The 27,296-nt window shown below is 51.1% G+C and overlaps 1 protein-coding gene across 2 annotated transcripts in view; it reads left to right on the top strand.

Annotated features, from left to right (window-relative positions):
* Positions 1-27,296, top strand: part of LOC119965441 (platelet-derived growth factor receptor beta-like) — a 140,978-nt gene that overhangs the window by 54,668 nt on the left and 59,014 nt on the right. The window contains exons 2-8 of one of the 2 annotated variants that reach the window (XM_038796225.1): positions 5,517-5,575; positions 6,095-6,352; positions 14,325-14,594; positions 15,235-15,359; positions 18,347-18,506; positions 24,506-24,769; positions 25,398-25,522. In XM_038796225.1, coding sequence (XP_038652153.1) covers positions 5,536-5,575; positions 6,095-6,352; positions 14,325-14,594; positions 15,235-15,359; positions 18,347-18,506; positions 24,506-24,769; positions 25,398-25,522 — 1,242 coding nt within the window. In that variant the 5' untranslated portion in view covers positions 5,517-5,535. Of the gene's footprint in view, positions 1-5,513; positions 5,576-6,094; positions 6,353-14,324; positions 14,595-15,234; positions 15,360-18,346; positions 18,507-24,505; positions 24,770-25,397; positions 25,523-27,296 lie in introns of both variants that reach the window. The other variant, XM_038796224.1, reaches the window with a different exon arrangement.

The raw sequence follows: 27,296 nt of genomic DNA, 5'->3' as shown, positions 1-27,296 counted from the left end.
AACCACAGTTTGCTTCCTATCGTGTCTCGAGTGAATTGATGGTCACATCATCCTGTACACAAGAAACAGGGCAAATCCAACCCAGCCAATTGCCGCCCTATCAGTCTACTCTCCATCATCAGTAAAGTGATGGAAGGAGCCATCAACAGTGCTATCAAGCGGCACTGACTCAGCAATAACCTGCTCATGGATGCTCAGTTTGGGTTCCACCAGGGTCACCCAGTCCCTGACCTCATCACAGCCTTGGTTCAAACATAGAAAAAAGAGCTGAATGCCAGAGGTGAGGCGAGAGTGACTGCCCTTGACATCAAGGCAGCATTTGACCGCGTATGGCATCAAGGCGCCCAAGCTAAACTGAAGTCAGTGGGAATCAGGGGGGAAACTCTCCGCTGGTTGGAGTCATACTTGGCACAAAGGAAGACGATTGTTTGAGGTCAATCATCTCAGCTCCAGGATATCCCTGCAGGAGTTCCTCAGGGCAGTTTCCTAGGCCCAACCATCTGCTTCATCAAGGACCTCCCTTCCATCATGAGGTCAGAAGTGGGGATGTTTGCAGAGACTGCACAATGTTCAGTACCATTTGTGACTCCTCAGATAATGAAGCAGTCCATGTCCAAATGCAGCAAGGCCTGGATAATATCTAGGCTTGGGCTGACAAGTGGCAAGTTACAGTTGCACCACACAAGGGTCAGACAATGACATGTCCAACAAAAGAGAGTCTAACCATCGCCTCTTGACGTTCAATGGCATTACCATCACTAAATCCCCCAAAATCAACATCCTGGGAGTTACCATTGATCAGAGACTGAATTGGACTAGCCATATTAATACTGAGGTTACCAGAGCAAGTCAAATGCTAGGAATCCCAAGGCGAGCAACTCACCTCCTGACCCCCAAAGCCTGTCCGCCATCTACAAGGCACAAGTCGTGTAATGGAATATTCTCCACTTGCCTGGATGAGTGCAGCTCCATCAACACTCAAGAAGCTCAACACCATCCAGGACAAAGCAGCCGCTTGATTGCTCCCCTTTCCACAAACATTCAAACCCTCCACCCAATGAACATTGGCAGCCATGTGTACCATCTACAAGATGCATTGCAGTAACTCATCAAGGTTCCTTAGGCAACACCTTCCAAGCCCATGACCACTACCATCTAGAAGGACAAGAGCAGCAGATACCTGGGAACACCACCACCTGGAAGTTCCCCTCCAAGTCACTTACCACTCTGACTTAGGAACTCCCTCCCTAACAGCACTGTGAATGTACCTACACCTCAGGAACTGCAGCCGTGCAAGAAGGCAGCTCACCACCACCTTCTGAAGGGCAACTAGGGATGAACAATAAATGCTGGCCTAACCAGCAGATTACTTCCCACAATGCTCTTCCGATGTGACCAGGATGTTTAGCTACAAGAGTTGTAACAAGTATCACAACGTCTATTTATATCACCCTCGTGCCTCATGGGAGCATTATAAATCAAAGTACGACACCGAGCAACTGGGCAGTTGACCAAAAACTTGGTCAAACCAGTTTTATGGAATTACTTCTAAAAATATATATTTTGTTAAAGATTTTTCATGTTTAACACACACAATCTCAAATTCAACACAACCCAGAAAACAACTCGTACATGTTACATCTGTCGATATAATAACACAAAAAAAACACATTCAACCACCCTTATCATTTTTTTCTTTATTCATTTAATGTAGTGTGGGTGTAATTGGCTGGGCCAGTATTTATTGCCCATCCCGAGGGCATTTAAGAGTCAGTCACGTTAGCTGTGGGTCTGGAGTCACATGTAGACCAGACCAGGTAAGGATGGCAGATTTCCTTCCCTAAAGGACATTACTGATGGGTTTTTACAACAATCGACAATGGTTTCATGGTCACCATTAGACTTTTAAACAACTGCCCTGGTGTGAATTGAACCTGCGACCCCAGAGCATTACCCTGGATCTTTAGTCCAGTGACAATGCCACTACACCACCCCCTCCCCCAGCCATACCCTACCGCCCAGTAATACAGGAGGAAGTTGGCTATCGCCAAGCGCCCCCCGACTGCCGGTGCCTCTGAAGGTACACCCTACGAATTCTTGGTGCCTTACCCGCCCATACGAAAACATTCACTGGTTTATTCACCCTGGCAATGAACGAGTTAGAAAGGAAAACAGGGAGGCATTTAAACAGAATATTCACAATATTCATCTTGATCGTCCGGACTCCACCCACCAGGGGGCAGCGGGAGAGTACCCCATCTCTACCCACCAGGGGCAGCGGGAGAGTACCCCATTTCTACCCACCAGGCCAGCAGGAGACTACCCCACCTCTACCCACTAGGGCAGCAGGAGACGAGCCCACCTCTACCCGCCAGAGGCAGCGGGAGACGACCCCACCTCTATCCACTAGGGCAGCAGGAGACTACCCCATCTCTACCCACCAGGCCAGTAGGAGACTACCCCACCTCTACCCGCCCGGACAGCGGGAGACGAACCCACCTCTATCCGACAGCTTGTACAATTTAACTTGTGAAGCCTAGGCCAATCATGGGCCACTCAGATACCCAGATACCAGAATCGACCTCTAGCAAGGCAAAAAGGCAATCCCTCCAGATTGGCTCCCCTCCCCGGGGATTAACCAGAAAATAGTCACTCATTTCCTGGTCTAACTGACAGCCCGAAAAGGAGCCAAAGCCCCTCAGTAGCTTCATAATCTCGTCCACAGAGGAGACTGGGTCGGTAACATTTAAGAGCAGGTCACCATCATTTAGAGACACCCTATGCTCCCTTCCCCTCCGACGTATTCCCTTCCATCTCCCCGAAGACCTCAGTGCTATAGCCAGAGGTTTTATCGCCGGGGGGGGGAACAGGAGCAGCGGCAATAGGAACCCCTGTCTTGTACTCCTGCTCAATGGAAAATACCCTGAGCTCAACATTAGTGTGTACATTAGCTGTGGGGGCCTTCTACATAAGCTGCACCCACAAGATAAACCTCTGTCTGGGACGAAACCTTCCAAGCACCTCCAAAAGGTATAGCCACTCCACCCTGCTGAATGCCCTCTCCGCATCCATAGATATAATCACCTCTGTCTCAGCGACTGGAGAAGGGGAAAGGACAACATTCGGAACCTTCCGTACATTAGCCGACAGTTGCCGCCCCTTCACAAATCCTGTCTGGTCCACTGCAATTATACATGGGACACGTGACTCTCTAAGCGCAGAGTTGGCACGTTAGCCAATAACTTGGCATCCACATTCAGCAACAAGATGGGCCTGTATGCACCACACTCTGTGAGGAAGTTGAAGGCCTACGAAAGTGTGTCAGGCCGGGAACCCCAAGCTAAAGTGGCGTTAAACGTATCTCCCGTCAATGGCATCAGCTGGTCCGCAAACCTCTGATAAAACTCAACGGGAAACCCATCAGGGTCCGAACCCTTACCCGTTTGCATCATCCCAATCACCCTCCGTACCTCCTCCAAGCCTAACGGGGCCTCCCTACTCTCCCCCTCTACCATTGGGAAGGTCAATCCATCCAAGAACTCCGCCATGCCTGATGCCCTCTCCAGGGGCACGACCTGTAAAGATCCCTATGGAAAGCTGCCACATTTACATGGTGCAGTCACCAAGCTTCCGCCCGAGGTCACTGATCTGTACAATCGCCCGGGGAGCTGCCTCAGCTGATGCACCAGCAGATGGTCTGCCTTCTCCCCATGCCCATATACTATTCCCCTCGGGCACACAGCTGGCACACTGCCTCCCCCGTGGAGACCAGGTCAAACTGCATTGGCAGCTGCAATCTAGTTGCCAACTCCAGAGTAGGGTCCTCCGAGTAGAGACGAGGAATTATATTCCTCAATGGCCAACGACTTACGCTCACAGGCCCCCTTCTTCGCTCGTAGTGCCATATCTAACCTTCATGGTGCCCATTGGATGGGATCCGTCTCCAGTCCAGGTCCACAAAATGCGGAGCACGGTCAGAGGTTACTATCACTGAATATTCCACCCTTTTGACCCCCGGAAGCAGTGATTCACCCAACAAGAAATAATCTATCTTGGAATATACCTCAGGCTCATGTGCAAAAAAATGAAAACTTCTTATCGTACAAGTGTAAAATTTTCTGTGGGCCCACCTCCCCATCGGCTTCCTGAAGGCCGGAAGAACCTTCACCATCCCCGAGAGAGCCAGAGACTTAGGCCTAGAACGATCCATTTTGGGTTCCAGCACACAATTCAAGTCCAATCCCAACACCAGCTGGTGTGTATCGATATCAGACTCCTATAAACTCTGTATCATCCCAGTTGGGGTCATATACATTTACCATGACTACCGAGGTGCCTGCCAGTGAGCCACTAACCACCACATACCTACCATTAGGATCCACCACAATCTTGGTGATCGACAGGGGCACCCGCTTACTAAACACAATTGCTGCCCCTCGGAATCTTTCATCGAAGTTCGAGTGAAACACATGCCCCAACCCACCCCCTCCGGAGTCTCGTCTGATTCCTCACTCACAAATGGGTCTCCGGCAGAAACACCACATCAGCGTTTAAGTTCCTTCGTTGAGATAAAACTCTCATACCCTTCACTGAGCACCCCTTATGTTCCAGGTGACCAACCGAATTGTCCCCCGTCCCCCCTTTCTGGAATCAGCCATTTCCACCATCAGGGACAACTAAATAAATCTTCAAGAGGTACCAGTCAAAGACCCTCCCAAGATGGCCGCCAACCCCACCTTCAGAAAGGCACAAAGAAAATCCTAGATCAACCATCGGCCAACTAACCCCTCCCCTCATCCCCTCTTGCTCCCACCTAAATCCACAAACTGGAACCAAACCAAACCTACGGCGCCCGCCCCCACCACCACCCCCGCCCCCAACCCAAACACATAGCACGACAAACCTGGCCAATCAGGTTTAACCGAAGCAATTCCTTTCCCCTCCTTCAGTCCCATTTGCCAGCATTGTACACTGCAGCAAGGCAGCCCCCCGGCAGGACAGAGAAAAAGACGACAACATTGTCCTGCCTGAGGATAAACTATTCCTCATAGCCCAGTCCCAAGAAACACACACCATACATCATAGAAAATACCCCCCCCCCCCCCCCCCCATCGTTCCCACAAACAGTAAACAAACTTTATCAACAGAATATCAACAACTATACACAGGACATCCCCACCAAATTCCCTTCTTGCAGAGGAAGGCCTTCACCTTGTTAAAGGCCACCCCCTTCCTCGCCAGCTCTGCCCTCACGTCTTGATAGATCCTTACGAGGTTTCCTTCCCACTTTGTATCCTGGTCTTTCTTGGCCCACTTCAGGACTTTCTCCTTATCCCGAAACCTGTGAAACCGGACAATAATCGCACGAGGCAGCTCATTCTAGGTGACTATTCCACCAAAACTGTAGCCTGAACTCCTCCTCTCTCAGGTCTGTCGTTCCTCGTGCTGAGTGTCAAATTGAATTTCCATAGTACACAACGCAAGCCTAACAATGTGTTTTTTGTGGTTTTTAGCAGCTGGTCTTCCTGGTCGTGTATGAGGATGTCCACCATCAGATGGGGTCTTTTCCTTGCAGGTATCTATCACATAGGGGATGACGTGCTCAGACCATAAAGCTATGGGGCGCAATGATTCTCCGGGCAAAACTGGCCGAGTTCCCGACACTGTGGTTCTAACCACGTATGGTCCATCGAGAACCTCGGGAGGAGTCCGCAGCCGCCCTTGTTGGGGGGGGGGGGGGCTGATCGAGCACTGGGGGAGGGGGGTGTGTGTTCATGGGCAGTCGGGGCAGCGCTCGAGTGGCTGGGATCCACAGGCGCGCGCCAACTCGGGGGGCCTTACATTTTCGATGTTGGTCCACTAGCTGAGTCCGCCATTGCGTTTGGCGCGGCCGCTCCAGGCCGCCGCCGTGCGCATGTGCGGACTCCTGACCAGAAGCGCGGGGGTCCGTATCCCCAGCCAGAGCTGCAAGAAGGACTCCGTATTTGGCTAAAGAGCCAATGAGACTGAACGGCTCGTCTTGTTCATTGGCAGATTCTTTCAGGCAGATGTGGCAACAGTTTGTTTATGCGCAACATCTGCGTGTTTATTTTAGGATTCCTGCTCACAAGTTCTCTCGGTGAATCTTCTGAAAGTCACTTGGAATGGAAAGAGATAATTTTGCAGCCTTCTTCCAACATCACCCTGAACTGCTCCGGGGATGGTCACGTTGAGTGGACCTACGAAGAAGGCGTCCACGTCCAGCCTGATGGCCGTTTTCTGCACATTTACAATGCGACCACTAAGCATAACAGAGAGTACAATTGCTCCTGTAATAAAACAGAGATAACAAGCTTCTACATCTTTGTACCAGGTCAGTTAAATTGGACCAGTTGGACCGATAAAATCCTCTTTATCTTCAGGAGTGAAATAACAATGCCATTTTTCACACGAACAGTAAATAACAGGGATCGAGGAACAGAAGGAGGCCATTCAGCCCCTCAAGACTGTCTGCTATTCCATTGGATCAGGGTTGCTCTGTATGTTTTTTCAATCTTTCTATTCTCCTCATTTTCAGCATTTTCATAAAATAAACACCAAACGAAAAAACAAACAAAAACAAATATAATAACAATCCCCAAAACAAAAACAGCACCCCTCAATATACAGACTAAAACATCCCCCCGTACATTCCAGGTTAAAAAATTAACCGTCAATCAGTAAACAGTGTAATCAAGAACAATGGCCGGGATTCTCCCCTACCCGGCGGGGCGGGGGGTCCCGGCGTAGCGGAGTGGCGAGAACCACTCCGGCGTCGGGCCTCCCCAAAGGTGCGGAATTCTCCGCACCTTTAGGGACTAGGCCCGTGCCGGAGTGGTTCCCGCTCTGCCGACCAGCGCGAACGGCTTTTGGTGCCACGGCTGGCCGAAAGGCCTTCACCGGCCGACGTGAGTCCGCGCATGCGCCGGAGCGTCAGCGGCTGCTGACGTCACCCCCGGCACATGCGCGGTGGAGGGGTCTCTTCCGCTTCCGCCATGGTGGAGGCCGTGATGGCGGCGGAAGAAAAAGAGTGCCCCCACGGCACAGGCCCGTCCGCCGATCGGTGGGCCTCGATCGCGGGCCAGGCCACCGTGGGGCACCCCCGGGGGTCAGATCGCCTCACGCCCCCCCCCCCCCCCCCCCAGGACCCCGGGGGCCCGCTCGCGCCTCCTGCTCCCGCTGTCACAGAGGTGGTTTAAACCACGTCGGCGGGAGAGGCCTGACAGCGGCAGGACTTCGGCCAATCGCGGGCCGGAGAATCACCGCGGGGGGCCCACCAACCGGCAGGGCACGATTCCCGCCCCCGCTGATTCCCGGGTGGCGGAGAATTCCAGCCACGGCGGGGGCGGGATTTACGCCGGCCCCAGGCAATTTTCCAACCCTGCGGGGTGTCGGAGAATTCCGCCCAATAACTCCAAAAGCATCCCGCTTTCCCTCCCCATGTTCTATGGCAACCCTCCCCCCCCCCTCCAACCACACCGAGGCACAGGGTGGAGATGCTGTCCTCCACCCCAACAGGACCTGCCTTCGGACAATCAGCGAGGCGAAGGATAAAACATCTGCCCCGCACCCGCCTGCATCCCGGGCTGGCCCAACACCCCGAAATGTACGACCCACATTCCATCGGGTCCACATTCCATCGGGTCCTTATCTTTCTTTAACAGCAAGGAGATTTAGGCCTCCCCAATGTTTGTGGTAGCACCCCTTTCCCTATCGCCTCCTCAAACATCCCCACCATCAGCAGCGTCCTTAAATTTCTTGTAATACCCCACTGGGAACCTATCTGGCCCTGCCACCTTCCCTGATTGCATCCTCCCAATCGCCTCCATTATCTCCTGTTTTCCCACCGGCCTCTCCAGTGTGGCCCTGTCTTCCTCCTCCAGCCTCGAATACGCCAATCAGTCCAGGAACTCCCGCATCCCCTAATCCTCCCTGGTGGCCCCGACCTATACAAATATTCATAAAACTTCTCAAACACCTTATTAATCTGTTTCGGAGCCACCATCAATTTCCCCATCCTATCCCACACCTGGACAATTTCCCTCGCCACTGCCTCCCTCCAACGTTGGCCTGCCAACATGCTCATAAATCGCTCCCCTCGCCCGCCTCAGTTGGCGCACCACCTTCCCCATGGACAACCGCTAATAGCTAGCCTGAAGCTCTCTCCTTCTGTCCAAAAGTGCCGGATCTGCATCCCCGCGTGCTTCCCGTCCACCTCCAACATCTCCTCTATAAGCCTTTGAAACTCTTCGCTCTCCTCTTTATCCATATCACCTCCCCGCTCACTACTCCCTCAGGGCCTCCCATACCACTGCCTGCGATACTTCCCCCGCACAGTTAAAGCCCACGTACTCCTCAATCACCTTCCCGAACTTCTCACAAAAACTTCAGTCCCCCCAGCAACCCCACATCCATTCTCCACCCCAGTCTCTATTCTACCCCCTTCTCCAGGAACATGTCCACCCAATGCGGCGCGTGATCCGAGATCGTTATCACCGAATACTCTGAGCCCTAACCCCTGCCAGCAAAGCCTTTCCTAATACAAAAAAGTCTATCCTCGAATAAACCTTATGAACTGAGGAGAAAAATTAAAACTCCCGTTCCCTCGGGTGCAAGAACCTCCGCGGGTCAACACCTCATAAGCCCAGTCAGCGATCCCCCCCCCCCCCTCCCCCCGACTGGGCGAGCGAGCGCGGCTGTGACCTATCCACCCTTGGCTCTTGCACCAAATTCTAATCCCCTCCCACTATTAGCTCATCTAAATCCAGGTCCGGAATGTCGGAATGCCGGCACTTTTGGACAGAAGGAGGGAGCGTCAGGCTAGCTATTAGTGGTTGTCCACGGGAAGGTGGTCCGGAAAGTCCGAACACCTTCCTCACAAACCCTGCGTCATCCCAGTTAGGGCCACACACACTCGCCAACGCCACCAACCCCCCCTCGAATGCCCCTGTTACTATCACATATCTGCCCCCGGTCCACCACCACCTTCTCCATCTGGAACCTCACCGCTAACCCCTACCCTACCCACTGGGCTTGGCCCACCCCATCCCTTTGTTGCCATTGAAGCCCTCACCCCCCCCCCTCCCAGAATCCCCCCATCCACTTCCTCTTGAAAACACCTCACCCAGTATCGGTCCACTCCCCCCATTTTTGACACCTCCTAGGCCCATCAAAACCTGTTCAGCCAGGTTCCAATTACCTCAGGCCCTTCCGCCCGCCACACTCCTGTTCACTAACCAACCTGAGCTTGCAGTGTGGAGGCTCCTGCCCAGGCCCCACTCCCCCTCCAATCCCCTCTCCCCTACCTGGTCCCACAAACACAAAAATATCCCCTTCAAACAAACCCAGTGCAAACACCCAAACCCCAGAAACTGTGCCTTACCCAAATAGGCAACTTCACCCCATTTAACACATATAACAACGTGAAATAAAAAAATAGAACTATATACAATCTTCCACCCACCCTACCCTCAGTCCAAAACCAATCCTCAGTCCCATTTCTCAATTCTGCCCCAGTCCTTCTGCCTTCACAAACACCTCAGCCGCTCCCACTGTCTCAAAATAAACATCTTTGGAGTTGTAGGTCACCCTCAACTTAGCTGGGTACACTATGCCGCACCGCACACCACTATTATATAATGCTGTCTTCACTCGGCTGAAGGTCGCCCGCATCCTTGCCAACTCCAAGGTTAAGTCCTGGTATGTACATATACCAACTCCAGCCCACTGCACCTCCCTCTTCTGCTTTACCTTCTCCTTCACGCAGTACCCATGGAAACAAATAATCATCAATCTTGGCGGCTCATTCACCTTTGGTGTAGGTCTCAACGACCGATGAGACCAATCCAGTTCATGCTGGGAGGGACCTTCCCCCACCTCCAACAGCTTGGCTCACAGTGGTTAGCACTGTTACTTCACAGAATCAGCGACCCTGGTTCAATTCCCAGCTTGGATCACTGCCTGTGCGGAGTCTGCACGATCTCCCCGTGTTTGTGTGAGTTTCCTCCGGGTGCTCCGGTTTCCTCCCACAAGTCCCGAAAGACGTGCTGTTGGGTGAATTGGACATTCTGAATTTTCTCACTGTGTGCCCGAATAGGCGACTCAGGGACTTTCACAGTAACTTCATTGCCGTCTTAATGTAAGCCTACATGTGACAATAATAAAGACTATTATTGTCTTACAAATACTCAGTCGGCCTCGGGCCCTCTACCCCTTCGGGCAGGCCCACGATGCTCAGATTTTCCGCTTAGATCTGTTTTCCTCGTTCTCCACTATGGCTCACAAACCCTTGTTGGCCTCCACCACCCCCTGCAGCTCCTCAGCCATCAAGGGGAGCTGATCGCTGTGTTGCGACAAGGCCTCTTCCACTCCCTTCAGTTTCTCACCCTGCTCCCGCCCCTCGGCCGATGCCCTCGACACCGTCTCCTCCACCGGGGCAATTGCCTCCTCCACCAGCATCTTAATGCCGCCATCAGCAACTTCCTCATCACCTCCATTTGCTTTGCAAATATCCTCGGTCATCCTTTTCTGCCGTGAACAGTGCGCCCCCCCCCCCCCCCAGTGACCCAGCGTCCGCCATCTTGCCAGCTACCACGCTGACCCTTCCACTTGATGGCAAACCTTCACTCGCCCCTTCTTCACGGCGACATTCCTTTAGTTTTTGGGCATCACCCTCCTGCTTTATGTCTTCCTGCCCTTATCTGATGAAAAATCGCCCCGGGATAGGCAGTAAATTCTAAAACATCAAGCCTCGAGCAGGAGCCACCTTCCTCCTACATGCCACTACCAGAAGCCCTCCCCCCACCCCCGATCTCTATCTTAACTCCATTTACCTTCTTCGATCATCTCCTCAGACCCTTAACCTAACAAAAATCTCTTGAAATTTGAAATTTTCAGTTGACCACGTGGCTCGGCAGCTTGTTGGGGGAGAGAGAGCGAGCTCTAGATTTCCATTGTCCTTTGTATGAGGAAGGGCTTCCTGATATCACCCTGAATGGCCTCGCTATAATTTCGATTTTATGCCTCATTCTTCTGGGCTCTGCTCACCAGAGGAAACCAAGTCCTAGCACGCTTGAAACACCTCCATTAGATCGCCTCTCTATCTTCTGAACTCAAAGGAATACATTCCTGGGCTGTGTAACATGTCCTCGATCAAAGCTGATCGCTAGCCCTGGTATCAGTTGAATCTGGGCTGCACACTCTCCCATGGTAAATATTGCATTCCTGAGGGGCAATGCCCAGAATGGAGCACAGTAACGCTAGATGGTGTCTAATATAATTGTAACATCGCTTACCCCCTTCCTATAGGGCAGCACGGTAGCATTGTGGATAGCACAATCGCTTCACAGCTCCAGGGTCCCAGGTTCGATTCCGGCTTGGGTCACTGTCTGTGCGGAGTCTGCACATCCTCCCCGTGTGTGCGTGGGTTTCCTCCGGGTGCTCCGGTTTCCTCCCACGGTCCAAAGATGTGCAGGTTAGGTGGATTGGCCATGATAAATTGCCTTTGGTGTCCAAAATTGCCCTTAGTGTTGGGTGGGGTTACTGGGTTATGGGGATAGGGTGGAGGTGTTGACCTTGGGTAGGGTGCTCTTTCCAGGAGCCGGTGCAGACTCGATGGGCCGAATGGCCTCCTTCTGCACTGTAAATTCTATGATCTATTCCAGTTTTCTTTAGATAGAGGCCGGCACTCCATTAGCCTTGCAGGGTTTTTTTATTGTAGCTGTTTTCATCATGTGTGTGGATGGATACACTCTGCTCTGCTCCTCCATGTTGACATTTGGGAAATACTGTGATTTGCCTTTCTTTGACACTCACCCTTTCACACGTCGAGCGGCACCTCCCACAGTTTTACCCACTTATTTAATCTATCCACGTCCCTTCCCAATTTTCTGCTGCCTTCTACACTTTGACTTGTTGTCGTCAGTACAAACCATGAATACGCAGAAGGAGGGCATTTGGCCCATCTTGCCTGTGTCAGTCCTTTGAAAGAGCTGTCCAATTAGTCCGACACCACCGCCCACATACTCTCTCCACCCCCCCCCCCCCCCCCCCCCCCCCCCGCCACACTGCACATCCCAAAATATGGATGATGGGAGTGAATTGCGGTTTCTACTGAATGAAAGGTTCTGGTGAAAGTTTTGTGGTGTTCTTTGAGTTGCTAAATTCAGGATGGTTGGCGGAGTGTTGACCACAAAATAGCTTTAACTTGAACAAGGCTATACATTTATTAACACTACAAATTTGGATTCAACACCTACTCCTAAATAATACACAGTTGATAATTAGCATATAATCTGTACCCGTCTACAACTAACTCTCCACTATTATAAACTATGATCTGCTCTCACTCACACTATCTTTCCTTCAGATCGGAACTCTAGCTATTCCTTCACTTCTCTCCCCCACAAGGCCAAGCATCTAAGTCATTTGTAACTCTAGCTCCCTCTATTGGCTGACCTAGACATTTCATTAACCCTTGCAGTTCTTACATAGAACATACAGTGCAGAAGGAGGCCATTCAGGTCTGCACCGACCCACTTCAAGCCCTCACTTCCACCCTACCCCCAGTAACCCAATAACCCCTCCTAACCTTTTTTGTGACACTAAGGGCAATTCAGCATGTCCAATCCACCTAACCTGCGCGTCTTTGCGCTGTGGGAGGAAACCGGAGCACCCGGAGGAAACCCACGCAGACACGGGGAGAACGTGCAGACTCCGCACAGACAGTGACCCAGCGGGGAATCGAACCTGGGACCCTGGTGCTGTGAAGCCACAGTGCTAACCACTGTGCTACCTTGCTGCCCAGAAGACATTTATGATACATTTATGATAATACCACAACTTCCTCAAGCTGAAACAATAACTCTGTTACTCTTTCCACAGGAGTTACCTGACGTGCTGAGTGTGTTCTCAGTATTTTCTGTTTCTATTTCGGATTTCCAGTACCTGGGCTCTGATGCTTTATGTTTTCGCGATAGATTATTATTGGGTCCGGGTATTGAGGGGTACAAACCAATGGTGGGCAGATGGAGTAGAGGTTTCAATCGGCACAGGAATACTGCTGTGGGGTGCAGAATATGAACAATTCAGGCCAGATGCCTGATAATGACGAGGGCTTGGGGACCAGGTGAGTTTGAACCTGTGGTTCCCCAGTGGTTTCTATCACTTTATTCCTGATTTTGTTGCAGAATTATTGTCAGACATTGATTTCTGTAATTTAATATAATAATCTTTGTTGTCACAAATAGGCTTACATTAACACTGCAATGATGTTACTGTGAAAATCCCCTAGTCGCCACACTCGGACGCCTGTTTGGGTACACAGAGGGAGAATTCAGAATGTCCAATTCACCTCACAGCGCGTCTTTCGGGAGTTGTGGGAGGAAACCGGAGCACCCGGAGGAAACCCACGCAGACACGGGGAGAACGTGCAGACTCCGCACAGACAGTGACCCAAGCCGGGAATCGAACCTGGGACCCTGGCGCTGCGAAGCATCAGTGCTAACAACTGTGCTATAATTCATCACCAACTGTTTATTGTCAAATCATGTGACTATCAGGATGGCCTAACACAGGGGGAAGCACGATGGCGCAGTGGTTAGCATTTCTGCCGACAACGCTGAGGACCCGGGTTCGAATCCCGGCCCTGGGTCACTGTCCGTGTGGAGTTTGCACATTCTCCCCGTGGCTGCGTGGGTTTCACCCCCACAACCCAAAGATGTGCAGGTTAGGTGGATTGGCCACGCTAAATTGCCGCTTAATTGGAAAAAAATAATTGGGTGCTCTAAATTTATTTTTAAACAAGGATGGCCGAACAAAAACAACTTGTAGATCTTGATTGAGCTATTCTAATGATCTAATTGAGAGCCAGCACGGGCTAGAGGGACTGAATGGGGTTTAGGATTAAGTTGATATTTTCTCTACACCTTGCTATGACTGTAACATTATATTCTGCAGTCTATCCTTCCTTCCCTATGTACGGTATGCATTGTTTGTACAGCATGCAAGAAACAATCCTTTTCACTGTATACTAATACATGTGACAATAATAAATCCAATCAAAAATCAAAAGGAACAGAAACTCAGGGTTGATTGACTTTTCTGTGCTCCCAATTCCAATTCAAACTGTTACAACGGCTAACAAATTGGGCACCAACTGTTTGAAAGGGATGGATGTCCAGGGTTAAAACTCTGAACGATTCAGATCAGACAGTGCCACTAACCTGAGAACTTGTGTACAATCTTTGAGATCATTCGCTGGGCCCTGGAAGGAAAGCTAAATGGCAGAAATCGTGTTTCTTTTACAGATCCCAAAGAATGGTTCCGGCCACAAAACCTGGACGATATGGTCATCCTCATGATGGAAAGTTCCGGTGTTTCCACCATCCCATGTCTGGTGACCAATCCTGACATCAAAGTCACACTGCTACACGAGGAGACCGACACCATCATGGACATACCGTATAACAATAAACAAGGCTTTATCGGCAGGTTCAGGGATGGAACCTATTTGTGTAAAGCCACATTAAATGGAGTGGAGAAAATATCTGAGCCATACTTTGTGGAAACGCTTGGAGGTATTTTCTCTTCTTTGTCAAAGATTGCTTCTGTAATATCGCCCATCTCTGCCTCAGCCCACCCAACTCTGAAACCCTCATCCATGGTCTTGTAACCTCCAGACGCGACTATTCCTGCCTCTCCTTCCATCTTAACCCTCTGTGAACATGAACTGATCCCAACCCTGTTGTCTGTGTCCTCTCCTCGCGCCAATCCCCATTCACCTATAACCATCCCTATGTTTGCTGATCTACACTGGCTTCAGTCGAGCAAAGCCTCACAGTTTAAAATTCACATCCTTCCCAAAACCCTCCATGGGCTCACCCTTCCCGATCTCTACTCCAGTCCTATCACCTACTGAGATCTCCGACCCCTTCCAATTCTAACCACTTGCTCATCTCCAGTTTTACTCACACTGCTATTGGCCATCGTGTTTACAGCTGCCTCAACCCTTAGCTCAGTAATGTCCTCCATTAACCTCTCTATCTCTCTCTCCCCTGCTTTAGGACATTCATAAAGACTATCTCACTGGCCCAGCTTCCGATCATCTGTCCTAATATCACTTTGTGTGGCCTACTGTCAAAGCTTGCCTGATAACACTCCAGTGAAGCACTTGTTGTTGAAGATCTAAAGGTCATTATGATTTCCCCTTTGTGGCAGGTGGAGATCTCAATGTTAAACTTCATGCATCAAGAGCCATGGTCAAACTGGGAGAGCCTATCAGAGTCACCTGTAGTGCAAACAATGAATTGCTGGAGTTCAAGTGGAGCTACCCGAGGATGGATGTGAGCGTTTGACTGACTTTGTACAGGGGCGTAAATAGATAGATATGTAGATAGATAGTATCATTTTAGTTTAAAAGACTTCAGTTTTTCTGCCCTAATGGCACGGATTGGTTGCATCCCGGATATTAGCTACCCTAATCAAACACTCCCAGGACAGGTATAACACGGGGTTAGATACAGAGTAAAGGTCCCTCTACACTGTCCCCATCAAACACTCCCAGGACAGGTCCAGCATGGGGTTAGATGCAGAGTGAAGCTCCCTCTACACTATCCCCATCAAACACTCCCAGGACAGGTACAGGACAGGGTTAGATACAGAGTAAAGCTCCCTCTACACTGTCCCCATCAAACACTCCCAGGACAGGTACAGCACGGGGTTAGATACAGAGTAAAGCTCCCTCTACACTGTCCCCATCAAACAATTCCAGGACAGGTCCAGCATGGGGTTAGATGCAGAGTGAAGCTCCCTCTACACTATCCCCATCAAACACTCCCAGGACAGGTACAGGACAGGGTTAGATACAGAGTAAAGCTCCCTCTACACTGTCCCCATCAAACACTCCCAGGACAGGTACAGCACGGGGTTAGATACAGAGTAAAGCTCCCTCTACACTGTCCCCATCAAACACTCCCAGGGCAGGTACAGCACGGGGTTAGATACAGAGTAAAGCTCCCTCTACACTGTCCCCATCAAACACTCCAGGACAGGTACAGCACGGGGTTAGATACAGAGTAAAGCTCCCTCTACACTGTCCCCATCAAACAATTCCAGGACAGGTCCAGCATGGGGTTAGATGCAGAGTGAAGCTCCCTCTACACTGTCCCCATCAAACACTCCCAGGACATGTACAGCACTGGGTTAGATACAGAGTAAAGCTCCCTCTACACTGTCCCCATCAAACACTCCCAGGACAGGTACAGCACTGGGTTAGATACAGAGTAAAACTACCTCTGCACTGTGCCCATCAAACACTCCCAGGTTAGGTACAGCAGGGGGTTAGATATAGAGTAAAGCTCCCTCTCCACTCACCCCATCAAACACTCGCAGGACAGGTACAGCACGGGGTTAGATACAGAGTGAAGCTCCCTCCACTCTCCCCATCAAACACTTCCCAGGACAGGTACAGCATTGTTTTAGATACAGTGTAAAACTCCCTCTTTACTGTCCCCATCAAACACTCCCAGGGCAGGTACAGCAGGGGGATAGATACAGAGTAAAGCTCCCTCTACACTGTCCCCATCAAACACTCCCAGGACAGGTACTGCACTGGGTTAGATACAGAGCAAAGCTCCCTCGACACTGTCCCCATCAAACACTCCAAGGACAGGTACAGCACGGGGTTAGATACAGAGTGAAGCTCCCTCTACACTGTCCCCATCAAACATTCCCAGGACAGGTACAGCACGGGGTTAGTTACAGAGTTATGCTCCCTTTACACTGTCCCATCAAACTCCCAGAAGTTAAATGGAAACTAAGGATCTACCATTAAACACCCCAAGGCAGATATATCAACCTCACCTCGGACAGTGCGGCGCTCCGTCAGTACTGACCCTCTGACAGTGCAGCACTCCCTCAGTACTGACCCTCTGACAGTGCAGCACTCCCTCAGTACTGACCCTCTGACAGTGCAGCACTCCCTCAGTACTGACCCTCTGACAGTGCAGCACTCCCTCAGTACTGACCCTCTGACAGTGCAGCACTCCCTCAGTACTGGCCCTCTGACAGTGCAGCACTGCCTCAGTACTGGCCCTCTGACAGTGCAGCACTCCCTCAGTACTGACCCTCAGACAGTGCAGCACTCCCTCAGTACTGACCCTCTGACGGTGCAGCACTCCCTCAGTACTGACCCTCTGACAGTGCAGCACCCCCTCAGTACTGACCCTCTGACAGTGCAGCACTCCCTCAGTACTGACCCTCTGGCAGTGCAGCACCCCCTCAGTACTGACCCTCAGACAGTGCAGCACTCCCTCAGTACTGACCCTCTGACGGTGCAGCACCCCCTCAGTACTGACCCTCTGACAGTGCAGCACCCCCTCAGCACTGACCTTCTGACAGTGTAGCACTCCCTCAGTACTGACCCTCTGACAGTGTAGCACTCCCTCAGTACTGACCCTCTGACAGTGCAGCACTCCCTCAGTACTGACCCTCTGACAGTGCAGCGCTCCCTCAGTACTGACCCTCTGACAGTTCAGCACTCCCTCAGTACTGACCCTCTGACAGCGCAGCACTCCCTCAGCACAGACCCTCTGACAGTGCAGCACTCCCTCAGTACTGACCCTCTGACAGTTCAGCACTCCCTCAGTACTGACCCTCTGACAGTGCAGCACTCCCTCAGCACTGACCCTCTGGCAGTTCAGCACTCCCTCAGTACTGACCCTCTGACAGTACAGCACTCCCTCAGTACTGACCCTCTGACAGTGCAGCACTCCCTCAGTACTGACCCTGTGACAGTGCAGTGACCCTCAGTACTGACCCTCTGACAGTGCAGCACTCCCTCAGTACTGACCCTCTGACAGTTCAGCACTCCCTCAGTACTGACCCTCTGACAGTGCAGCACTCCCTCAGTACTGACCCTCTGACAGTGCAGCACTCCCTCAGTACTGACCCTCTGACAGTGCAGCGCTCCCTCAGTACTGACCCTCTGACAGTGCAGCATTCCCTCAGTACTGACCCTCTGACAGTGCAGCACTCCCTCAGTACTGACCCTCTGACAGTGCAGCACTCCCTCAGTACTGACCCTCTGACAGTGCAGCACTCCCTCAGTACTGACCCTCTGACAGTGCAGCATTCCCTCAGTACTGACCCTCTGACAGTGCAGCACTCCCTCAGTACTGACCCTCTGACAGTGCAGTACTCCCTCAGTGCTGGAGCCGCACAATATGCTTTTAACAGGAAACAGCTCCACTGGATTTTCTCTCCCGTAAATCTTATTGCCTCGTAGAAGTTCTCAATAATAAAAATAAAAGCACATATCCTTTCTGTTCAGGGGGCTGAAATAATTGTGTCGGACCAGGGTGATGCGGTGAACTCTACCCTGTACTTGGAAAGTGCCACATTGAAAGATTCCGGATGGTACAACTGCAGCGTGACAGGATTCTATCCAGAGAATCAATTTGAAGAAAAATCTCTGCAAATTACCGTTCTCAGTAAGTAACTTTTCATCAGTGATTGTGGCCAACCTCACTCGTGTCCTTTCAAATGTGCAGATCCAGAGATGATGTGGGTGGGAACCATTGGATATCAGATAGTCGGTTTGTGCGACATTGACACTTGTTATGTACAGCCGGGCTGAAGGGGTACTTGCTATGGGTAAACAGATGCAACATTTCCGATATTACAGCAATGACTACACTTCCAGAGAATTTCATTGGCTGTGCCGAGTTTTGGGATGACCTCAGGCTGTGAAAGGTGCGAGAGAAATGTCAGTTTGCCTTTCCTTTCTGGCTTATTTTTCCTTTCTCCTTTTTCTTTGTCTGTCTGGCTCTTTCTGTCCATCATTCTCCCTCTTCAGAGGAACATCATTTCATTGGTGCGCTGGTGCTAATCTGATTTGCCCATTGTGCAAGGTGCACCAGTGATTCTGTCCAACTGAACCAAGACATTGTGGTACAGGCTGACTTGGTCTGACATCAAACGTATCAGCTGATTGAAGCTGCACGGAACCCCCACCAGCTCTCCAGCTGGCCAGTTGGTGAAGGAAGAAACCAAAGGGAATTTTACTTGATGTGGATCTATTCACAGAGTGAACCATTGCAGGTGTATACCTCCTATCTTGGCTGACACCATGTGTTAGTATCTCTTTATATGTGCTCAAGTAACTATCCAATCAATGCCCTCCAGCAGTATATACTTAACTTCAATTGATACAATTAACACTGTGAGGGTCTGCATCTTCCTGCTCGCTGTAACACTGTGATTTGGTGTTTCCACCGGTCGGTAATTGTTTTTTTATTCATTCATGGGATGTGAGCATCACTGGCTAGGTCAGCAATTGTTGCCCATCCCTAATTGCTCTCGAGAAGGTGATAATGATCCACCTTCTTCGACAGCAACATCCGCAGTGCTGTGAGGAACAGCAATGCATTTCCAAGTCACGGTGGTGAGTGACTTGGAGGGGAACCTCCAGCTGGTGGGTTTCACAGTTATCAGCTGCCCTTGTCCTTCTAGATGGTAATGAGTGTGAGTAATGGTCGTGAGTTTGGATAATGCTGTCTAAGGGACCTTGGTGAGGTCCTGCAATGCATCTTTTAAATAGTACATATGGCTGCTACAGTGCATCGGTGGTGAAGGGAGTGAATGTATGTGGGTAGGATACCAATCAAGCGGGGCTGCTTTTTCCTGGATGGTGTTGAGCTTCTTGAGTGTTGTTGGAGCTGCGCTCATCCAGGCAAGTGGGGAGTATTCCATCACACTCCTGACTTGTGTCTTGTTGGTGGTGGACAGGCTTTGGGGAGTCAGGAGGTGAATTGCTCGCCACAGAATTCTCAGCCTTTGTTTTTGAGGTGAGGGGCGGAATTCTCCGGCGCCGGTTTTCGGGCTGGGGTGGGGATCACGCTGCACCGGCCGGGCACCCCCAGCAATTCTCCGGGCCCTGGTGGGCCAAGCGGCCACCCATTTTCGGCCACTCCCACCGGTGTGAAAAGGACATGGTCCCACACGGCGGGACCTGGCTGGTAGGCCGTCTAGGGGGGTGGGGGGGGGGGTGGACCAGGGCCCACCGATCTGCGGGCGGGCCTGTGCCGTGGGAACACTCCTTCCTTCCGCGCCGGCCTCTGTAGGGCTCCACCATGGCCGGCGCAGAGAAGAAACCCCCTGCGCATGCGCAAGAACACGCCGGCGGTTCTGCACGGGGCTACGGCGGCCCATCGGTGCAGCGCCAACCCCTGCGGCGCCGGCCTAGCCCCCGGAAGTGCGGAGGATTCCGCAACTTCCGGGTGGCCTGACGCCGGAGTGGTTCACGCCGTTCTTGGTGCTGGCATTGGGCCATCCCGCCAATTACGGAAGAATCCCGCCCTCGATGTCTGATGAGTGATGAACGGGTGAGTTTGGGCCTGTGGTTCCCCAATGGGTTGTTTTCACTTTATTCCTGATTCTGTTGCAGAATCATTGACAGACATTGATTTCTGTAATTAGTTAACGGAAGACCCATAAGACATCGGAGCAGAATTAGGCCACTCGGCCCATCGAGTCTGCTCCACCATTCAGTCATGGCTGATATTTTTCTCATCCCCATTCTCCTGCCTTCTCCCCATAACCCCTGATCCCCTTATTAATCAAGAACCTATCTATCACTGTCTGAAAGATACTCGGTGATTTGGCCTCCACAGCCTTCTGCAGCAAAGAGTTCCACAGATTCACCACCCTCTGGCTGAAGAAATTCCTCCTCATCTCTGTTTTAAAGGTTCGTCCCTGTAGTCTGAGATTGTGCCTCTGGTTCTCGTTTTTCCCACAAGTGAAAACATCCTCTCCACGTCCACTCTATCCAGGTCTCGCGGTATCCTGTAAGTTTCAATAAGATCCCCCCTCATCCTTCTAATCTCCAACGAGTACAGACCCAGCATCCTCAACCGTTCCTCATACGACAAGTTCTTCATTCCAGGGATCATTCTTGTGAACCTCCTCTGGACCCTTTCCAAGGCCAGCACATCATTCCTTGGATACTGCTCACAATACTCCAAATGGGGTCTGACCAAAATCTGCCCTCTCGACATGAATGCTAACATTGTATTTGCCTTCCTAACAGCCGACTGAACCTACACGTTAACCTTAAGAGAATCTTGAACAAGGGCCCCCAAATCCCCTGGTGCTTCTGATTTCCTAAGTATTTCCCCATTTAGAAAATTTCCCCATTCAGAAACCAACTTTGTTATTGTCGAATCATGTGACTATCAGGATGGCCTAAAATAAACAACTTGTAGATCTTCATTGAGCAGTTCCAATGATCTCATTGAGTGCCAGCACGGATTTGCATTTTGTTTATTGTCATGTGTACCAAGGTACAGTGATAAATATTTTTCTGCGGGGGACCTGCTGGAATTCCTGATAAAAGATCAAATTTCAACAGAGGGGAAGGATGGAGGGGTTCTACAATTCATGGGCGTTATTCATTATGCACTTTCGAGAATTGGATCACATCGAACATTAATGGGGGGGTGCTGGGAGGGTTGGGGGGAGAGAGACTGTGGCCGGGATTCTCCGCTCACCGGCGGGGCTGGCCATACCGACGGCGAGGAGTGGCATGAACCACTCCGGCACGGGCGACCCCGAATCGTCCGCACCTTCGGGGCTAGGCCAGTGCTGGAGGGGTTGGCACCACGCCAACTGGTGCTGAAGGGCCTCCGCCATCCGGCGCGAGTTGGCGCATGCACGGGACTGCTAGTGTGTTCTGGCGCATGCGCCGAACCGCTGCCATGATCCCAGCACATGCGCAGGGGGTTTTTTTTCTCCGCACCGGCCATCACGGAGGTTCACAGCGGCCGGTGCGGAGGGGAAGAGTGCCCCCATGGCACAGGCCAGCCCGAGGATTGGTGGGCCCCAATCACAGGTCAGGCCACCATGGCCCCCCTCCCCCCCCCCCCCCCAGGACTCCACAGGCCGCCCGCAGAGCCAGGTCCCGTCAGTAAGAACCTTGCGTAATTTACGCCGGCGGGACTGGCCGAAAACGGGCGGCCACTCGACACATTGCGGGGTGGAGAATCGCCAGCGACCGGTGCGGTGCGATTCCCACCCCCGCCAAAACGCCGGCACCAGAGAATTCGACAACCGGCATCGAGGTGGCGGGGGCGGGATTCACGCGCCCCCCCCCCCCCCGGTGATTCTCCGACCCGGCGGGGGGTCGGAGAAACCCGCCCTGTATGTGTTAATGGTGACTATGGGTGATTCCTGATTCCTTTTTGTTATTTATTTATGTTAACATGCGGACTAATGTTTGGGGGTTTGGTGGGAGGATGCGATTGTTGTTATTGATATGGGGATTGACATTACATTCATTACTGATTATTGTTTATTGTTGGGTGTAAATTTGGCAGAAAATGTGAAAAAGAAGAATAAAAATATTTTCAAAAAAAGTATTTTTCTGCAACCTGCTCAACAGATCATTAAGTACATGAAATGAAAAGGAAATAAAAGAAAATATATAATAGGGTAACACAAGGTAGCACAAGTGGATAGCACTGTGGCTTCACAGCTCCATGGTCCCAGGTTCGATTCCCCGCTGGGTCACTATCTGTGTGGAGTCTGCACGTTCTCCCCGTGTCTGCGTGGGTTTCCTTTGGGTGCTCCGGTTTTCTCCCACAGTCTAAAGTCATGCAGGTTAGGTGGATTGGTCATGATAAATTGCCCTTAGTTACCAAAAAGGTTAGGAGGGGTTATTGGGTTATGGGGATGGGTGGAAGTGAGGGCTTAAGTGGGTCGGAGCAGACTCGATGGGCCGAATGGCCTCCTTCCACTGTATATTCAATGTTCTAAGGTACACAATGTAACTACATAACACCGGCATCGGGTGAACCATACAAGATATAGTGTTAATGAGGTCAGTCCATAAGAGGGTCGTTTAGGAGTCTGGTAACAGCGGGGAAAAAGCTGTTTTTGTGTCAGTTCATGTGTGTTCTCAGACTTCTGTATCTCCTGCCCGATGGAAGAAGTTGTAGGAATGAGTAAGCTGGGTGGGAGGGGGCTTTGATAATGCTGCCCACATTCCCCCGGCAGTGGGAGGTGTAGACAGAGTCAATGGATGGGAGGCAAGTTCGTGTGATGGACCGGGCGGTATTCACGATTCTCTGAAGTTTCTTGCGGTCTTGGGCCGAGCAGTTGCTATACCAGGCTGTGATGCAGCCAGATAGGATGCTTTCTATGGTGCATCTGTAAAAGTTGGTAAGAACTAATATGGACATGCCAAATTTCCTTAGTTTCCTGAGGAAGTATGGGCGCTGTTGTGCTTTCTTCATAGTAGCGTCGACTTGGGTGGACCAGGACAGATGTTTGGAGATGTGTACCCCTAGGAATTTGAAACTGCTAACCATCTCCACCTTGGCCCCGTTGATGCTGACAGGGGTGTGTACAGTACTTTGCTTCCTGAAGTCAATGACCAGCTCTTTAGTTTTGCTGGCATTGAGGGATAGATTGTTGTCGCTACACCACTCCACCAGGTTCTCTATCTCCCTCCTGTATTCTGACTCGTCGTTATTCGAGATCCGGCCCACTATGGTCATATTGTCAGCAAACTTGTAGATGAAGTTGAAACCACATTTTGCCACGCAGTCGTGTGTGTACAGGGAGTAGAGTAGGGGGCTAAGTACACAGCCTTGCTGGGCTCCGGTATTGAGGACTATTGTGGAGGAGGTGTTGTTGTTCATTCTTACTGATTGTGGTCTGTAGGTTAGAAAGTCGAGGATCCAGTTGCAGAGTGGAGAGCCAAGTCCTAGGTTTTGGAGCTTTGATATGAGCTTGGCTGGGATTATGGTGTTGAAGGCGGAGCTATAGTCAATAAATAGGAGCCTGCTGCAGGAGCCCTTGTTGTTGAGATGCTCTCGGGATGAGTGTAGGGCCAGGGAAATGGCGTCTGATGTGGACCGGTTGCGGCGGTATGTGAATTGCAGTGGATCAAGGCATTCTGGGAGTATGGAGGTGATGTGCTTCATGATCAACCTCTCGAAGCACTTCATTACGACTGAAGTCAGGGCAACCGGATGGTAGTCATTGAGGCACGTTGCCTGGTTCGTCTTTGGCACCGGTGTATGATGGTGGTCTTCTTTAAGCAGGTGGGACCTCGGAGCGGAGTAGGGACACGCTAAAGATGTCCACAAAACACGGGCTAGAGGGACTGAATGGCCTACTCCACTTCCTAAATTCTGATGGCTATCCACGCTGTACCGCTGGAAGAGATCACGGGATGGGGATTAGGAACAGAAACCCAGGGCTGATTGACTTTCTGTGCTCCCGATCCCACTTCCAAACCCATCGAACTGTCACAACGGCTAACAAATTGGGCACCAACTGTTTGAAAGGGATGGATGTCCAGGGTTGAAACTCTGAACGATTCAGATCAGACAGTGCCGCTAACCTGAGAACTTGTGCACAATCTTTGAGATCATTCGCTGGGCCCTGGAAGGAAAGCTAAATGGCAGAAATCGTGTTTCTTTTACAGATCCCAAAGAATGGTTCCGGCCACAAAACCTGGACGATATGGTCATCCTCATGATGGAAAATTCTTCCACCATCCCATGCCTGGTGACCAATCCTGACCTCCAAGTCACACTGCTACACGAGGAGACCGACACCATCATGGACATACCGTACAACAATAAACAAGGCTTTATCGGCAGGTTCAGGGATGGAACCTATTTGTGTAAAGCCACATTAAATGGAGTGGAGGCAATATCTGAGCCGTACTTTGTGGAAACGCTTGGAGGTATTTTCTCTTCTTTGTCAAAGATTGCTTCTGTAATATCGCCCATCTCTGCCTCAGCCCACCCAACTCTGAAACCCTCATCCATGGTCTTGTAACCTCCAGACGCGACTATTCCTGCCGCTCCTTCCATCTTAACCCTCTGTGAACATGAACTGATCCCAACCCTGTTGTCTGTGTCCTCTCTCACGCCAAGCCCCATTCACCTATCACTCCCCTATGTTTGCTGATCTACACTGGCTTCAGTCGAGCAAAGCCTCCCAGTTTAAAACTCACATCCTTCCCAAAACCCTCCATGGGCTCACCCCTCCCGATCTCTACTCCAGTCCTATCACCTACTGAGACCTCCAATTCTAACCACTTGCTCAGCTCCAGTTTTACTCACACTGCTATTGGCCATCGTGCTTACAGCTGCCTCAACCCTTAGCTCAGGAATTTCCTTCATGGACCTCTCTATCACTCTCTCCCCTGCTTTAGGACATTCATAAAGACTATCCCACTGGCCCAGCTTCCGATCATCTGTCCTAATATCACTTTGTGTGGCTTACTGTCAAAGCTTGCCTGATAACACTCCAGTGAAGCACTTGTTGTTGAAGATCTAAAGGTCATTACGATTTCCCCTTTGTGGCAGGTGGAGATCTCAATGTTAAACTTCATGCATCAAGAGCCATGGTCAAACTGGGAGAGCCTATCAGAGTCACCTGTAGTGCAAACAATGAATTGCTGGAGTTCAAGTGGAGCTACCCGAGGATGGATGTGAGCGTTTGACTGACTTTGTACAGGGGCGTAAATAGATAGATATGTAGATAGATTGTATCATTTTAGTTTAAACGTCTTCAGAAAAATTCTTGTGTTTTTCTGCCCCAATGGCACGGATTGGTTTCATCCCAGATATGAGATACCCCAATCAAACACTCCCAGAACTGTACAGCACGGGGTTAGATACAGAGTAAAGCTCCCTCTACACTGTCCCCATCAAACACTCCCAGGACAGGTACAGCACAGGGTTAGATACAGAGTAAAGCTCCCTCTACACTGTCCCAATCAAACACTCCCAGGACAGGTACAGCACGGGGTTAGATACAGAGTAAAGCTCCCTCTACACAGTCCCCATCAAACACTCCCAGGGCAGGTACAGCATGGGGTTAGATACAGAGTAAAGCTCCCTCTACACTGTCCCCATCAAACACTCCCAGGACAGGTAAAGCACGGGTTTAGATATAGAGTAAAGCTCCCTCTACACTGTCCCCATCAAACACTCCCAGGACAGGTACAGCACGGGGTTAGATACAGAGTAAAGCTCCCTTTACACTATCCCCATCAAACACTCCCAGGACAGGTACAGCACGGGGTTAGATACAGAGTAAAGCTCCCTCTACACTGTCCCCATCAAACACTTCCAGGACAGTTACAGCACGGGGTTAGATACAGAGTAAAACCCCTCTACACTGTCCCCATCAAACACTCCCAGGACAGGGACAGCACGGGGTTGGATACAGAGTAAAGCTCCCTCTACACAGTCCCCATCAAACACTCCCAGGACAGGTACAGCACGGGGCTAGATACAGAGTAAAGCTCCCTCTACACTGTCCCCATCAAACACTCCCGGGGCAGGTACAGCACAGGGTTAGATACAGAGTAAAGCTCCCTCTACACTGTCCCCATCAAACACTCTCAGGACAGGTACAGCACTGGGTTAGATACAGAGTAAAGCTCCCTCTACACTGTCCCCATCAAACACTCTCAGGACAGGTACAGCACTGGGTTAGATACAGAGTAAAGTTCCCTCGACACTGTCCCCATCAAACACTCCCAGGACAGGTGCAGCACAGGGTTAGATACAGAGTAAAGCTCCCTCTACACTGTCCCCATCAAACACTCCCAGGGCAGGTAAAGCACGGGGTTGGATACAGAGTAAAGCTCCCTCTGCACTGTCCCCATCAAACACTCCCAGAGGCTGAATGGAAACTAAAGATCCACCTACACTATTCCATCAAACACCCCAAGGCAGATATATCAACCTGGGGAAAACTCACCTCTGACAGTGCAGCACTCCCTCAGTACTGACCCTCTGACAGTGCAGCACTCCCTCAGTACTGACCCTCTGACAGTGCAGCACTCCCTCAGTACTGCCCCTCTGACAGTGCAGCACTCCCTCAGTACTGACCCTCTGACAGTGCAGCACTCCCTCAGTACTGACCCTCTGACAGTGCAGCACTCCCTCAGTACTGACCCTCTGACAGTGCAGCACCCCCTCAGCACTGACCCTCTGACAGTGCAGCACTCTCTCAGTACTGACCCTCTGACAGTGCAGCACTCCCTCAGTACTGACCCTCTGACAGTGCGGCACTCTCTCAGTACTGACCCTCTGACAGTGCAGCACTCCCTCAGTACTGACCCTCTGACAGTGCGGCACTCCCTCAGTACTGACCCTCTGACAGTGCGGCACTCCCTCAGTACTGACCCTCTGACAGTGCAGCACTCACTCAGTACGGACCCTGTGACAGTGCAGCACTCCCTCAGTACTGAC

The sequence above is a fragment of the Scyliorhinus canicula genome, chromosome 4 (assembly GCF_902713615.1).
Source record: "Scyliorhinus canicula chromosome 4, sScyCan1.1, whole genome shotgun sequence".
NCBI classification, from domain to species: Eukaryota; Metazoa; Chordata; class Chondrichthyes; order Carcharhiniformes; family Scyliorhinidae; genus Scyliorhinus; species Scyliorhinus canicula.
This window is presented reverse-complemented; position numbering and strand designations above follow the sequence as displayed.